Below are 3,352 nucleotides of genomic sequence, written 5' to 3'. Positions count from 1 at the left end.
ATTTATAATCAGTCTATCATTCAATCTGCACTTGAATTAGGCTAGGTTATGTTCGCCGTTGACGTCGATCTTCCCCTACCCTAGCCTAGGCTAGGTTATGTTCGCCGTTGACGTCGATCTTCCCCTGCCCTAGCCTCTGAGCCCAAACCTTATGCTTCTATATTTCCATGATGCATGGCTGCTCAATCACACTCAATTTACCAGTCTGAGCTTTGCGTAAGACTGTCCAACGGCAAAGCTCTTAATTATTTCACTCTAGTTTTGACCCAGACATCAACATTTTGCCCACAAAATGGTTCTATAATAATCCACTTAGCATCAGCACATGATACCTACATCGCTCCCAGCCCAATGTATTATTTTGGCCATTCTCGGCGATTTTCTGGGTGGGGTCCAAAAATTTTTTAAGAGGCCCGAGGGCCTAACTAACTAACCAGGTCCCGGTTATTCATTATATTTGTCAGCTCCCCTTGGACTTTCACTCAAAAATTTCGCTACTGGTTGTGGCGACTTTCGGCCTGGCGGGTGGCGAAATTCGGCAGGTTTGTAGCGAAACCACCGAGATGTTCGTAGCTGGGCTCCATAGTTGCACGAAAGTATCGACCATGAGAGGGACAACATACGGAAGGTGCAGGCAGAGCACAAAAGGGCAGAACGTGAAGAGGGGGTAGAGCCTCATGCTCCCAAATCACGCAGATCCACTCACAGTGATGGTAGAGAGTAGAATGGGCTGTTTTCACAATCTTCGAACAATTTGTGGCGAAGAAATTTGGGAGAGTGTGCTTATTTGGGCTGGACGCGACAGTTGGGAGGATTTTTTGGGAACTTTTGATAACGATGGTGAGTATCGATTTTATTCTCGTCCAAGTCTTTTGCATACTGCAATACTGACACATCTAACCTTGTCTCTAGCGGGTGTTCCGTAGACAGGCCTCGGTCATAAGCCTCACCCTCATGGTGTTTCGCTTTGTGGCTCCTAATTACGATAGCCTTTGATGCCCACATTATTATAATATCTTACACCAATGTGCCTTCTGTGATTTTTCTAGCTATCAATTCATACTTCGCAGCTCAACATGTCCTTGTTCTGTGTTCAGGTGGAGCTTTAGTGGCGATATTGTCAATCACACATTAATTTGAAACAGAACTTGTACTATATTACAGTCACACCACTTCGTACCATTCACCACAACCATTACCCGGGCCACATCTGTGTTTGCATTCAACTGACATCCAAAAGCTGAAGATAAAAACTATCATCGAACCGACACTGGCATTTCACTAGCATCAAACAGCGAGACTCTACTGCAAGGCACACCCCCATCTGAACTAGCCTCACGACTCGGCAACATATTCCAGTATGAAAAAGCAGTTACTCGGTGTCTGCCCCAGTTCCCATTTGCGCCCTTTGTACACCATATCCCTCCATCGCCTCATCGAATGCCTTTCTAATATATGTCGAGGATGTAAAGGCACATGCACGGGTGATTCTATTGACCAGCCTCGTCGAGCCATGCATCCTGCGAGGATCGAACTGGGTGCCCGTGGCGGGTGCGGGCCTGACAACTACACGAAGCTCAAGGTCGACAAACGATCCCCCATAGCACACAGGACGTGGGGCTACAGGTGCTGAAGGAGTGGGCGGAGGCGGAGGCGGCCCCATTTCTTGCAGCCGACGTGTCTGAGAACGTGTCGAGATACGGAATGTGGGCTCTGGGGCCACTGCAGTGGAGGGATTTACTATGGTGGGCGTTGATGGAACGATGTCGCAGACGGCACTGTGCAGAGACCATGCATTGGGCACGTCATCATCGATGCCGTCATAGTGGGAACGTCTAGAGGAAAATGTCAGAAGCATACAAACGAGAACAAGAGCACACTTACGCCGAGTATGCCTGTATAAGATAACCCTCAGGAGGGGCACGCGGAGCGAGAGGAAAGGAGAACCTCTGTCCATCGATCATGAACTCATATCCATCCCCTGCTCATGTATAAACAATTGAAATATCAGATGACCTGAAGATGCTCACCTTCTTCCAAATTTCGGGTAGCCATGCGGGGCATACCTGTCGCCTCCAATAAATCCTCCATCGCATCGACACCCTCGCTGGGCATATGTGTGCGAAGTATCCCCCAAACCATCGACAGCATAGCAACTGCATCACGATCGCGCTGCTGCATGAGATCTTCGGGAAGCTTCTTACTGAAACTTTTGGCCAACCCCCAGACTCGTGCGTGGCGAGGGCCTGCGTTGTACCCAAGCTGTGCCATTAAGCCCGGCTCTGTAGGCTTGTGAAGTTATCAGTATCACATTATGAGAGGAAAATAGAGATAATAATAATGAAGGACTCACTCGGACTCCACGGCGCTCACCGTTGCAGGCAGTCTCGATGACAGCGTCCATGAACGCAAAGAATTGAAGAGCCGGTACATTATTTGCTGCAGTTAGACGGCCAACATTGCGCACAATTATCAACAGGGGATAGAGAACAGGCTCGCCATCTAGACCGCAAGGTAGATGGGCATATATAGTCGAATTGAGGAGACTGGCAGTATGAGGGAGGGAGCTTACCCTTCATAGTGTAATCACAGAAGCAGACCGACTCTTCTTCTGTGACAACATAGAAGCCGTGTGCCTCGTCGATCACAGCATATAAAACCTCTGAGCCAGGCGGGGGTGAGGGCTCGTAGTCATATAGCACAGTGCGACGGGCTGGAAGACCTATCTTGGATGGGGATCGCACGATGGTCTTGATCTTGGTACGATCGAGCCATTGATGGAAGGGAGGTCGCTGGTCGTGAGGAACAAATAATCCGACCTTTAAAGCCTACGAAGAAGTATCATTACCGGCGTGATCTGATAAGTATTGACTTAAAAAAAACCCACCCAGGTTCGTTTCTCCCTGTGTGTCGCCGATGTGCGGCGGAGATCGCGCTGTTCGCGGAATATGCTCAGAGCATCCGCGATGACTGTGTCCTGCTCTGCAGCCCGCCCCCCATCACGCAGGATCTTCGAAATGAGCTCATCGTACTGTAGGGAAATACCATGATGAGGATAATCCAATGAGTTATATCAAGGGTTCTTACTGTTAGATCTTGGAAGCCGTAGTTGTGTGCCTCGATGATCAAGGTGCAAACAGCTTCCTGCTCCCGTGCAGCAAGTTCGCCTTCCGTACTCTGCAGAAGTGCTATAACATTTCTGCAGGATAGGAAATCGACGACTATGAAAGGGGGTCCGTGTGAGCTTGACCGAGAGAATGGGTGGCACTATGGGTCTACGTACAGCTCTGTGTAGCCCGCTCTCGTGCGTCTCTCTCGTGCTGGTTTAGTCGCATGCTTTGTGGCACTAGCG

At 49.3% G+C, this 3,352-nt stretch overlaps 1 protein-coding gene across 1 annotated transcript; it reads right to left on the bottom strand.

The window, feature by feature from the left end:
* Window positions 1–1,880: 1,880 nt before the first annotated feature.
* Window positions 1,881–2,277, bottom strand: STEHIDRAFT_69021 (uncharacterized protein; the record flags this gene model as incomplete). Its single annotated transcript, XM_007310987.1, has 2 exons — window positions 1,881–1,984; window positions 2,031–2,277. Coding segments are annotated over 2 exons (351 nt in total), but the record flags the coding sequence as incomplete, so codon positions are not given.
* Window positions 2,278–3,352: the final 1,075 nt, after the last annotated feature.

The sequence above is a fragment of the Stereum hirsutum genome, assembly GCF_000264905.1.
Source record: "Stereum hirsutum FP-91666 SS1 unplaced genomic scaffold STEHIscaffold_23, whole genome shotgun sequence".
Classification (NCBI taxonomy): Eukaryota; Fungi; Basidiomycota; class Agaricomycetes; order Russulales; family Stereaceae; genus Stereum; species Stereum hirsutum.
This window is presented reverse-complemented; position numbering and strand designations above follow the sequence as displayed.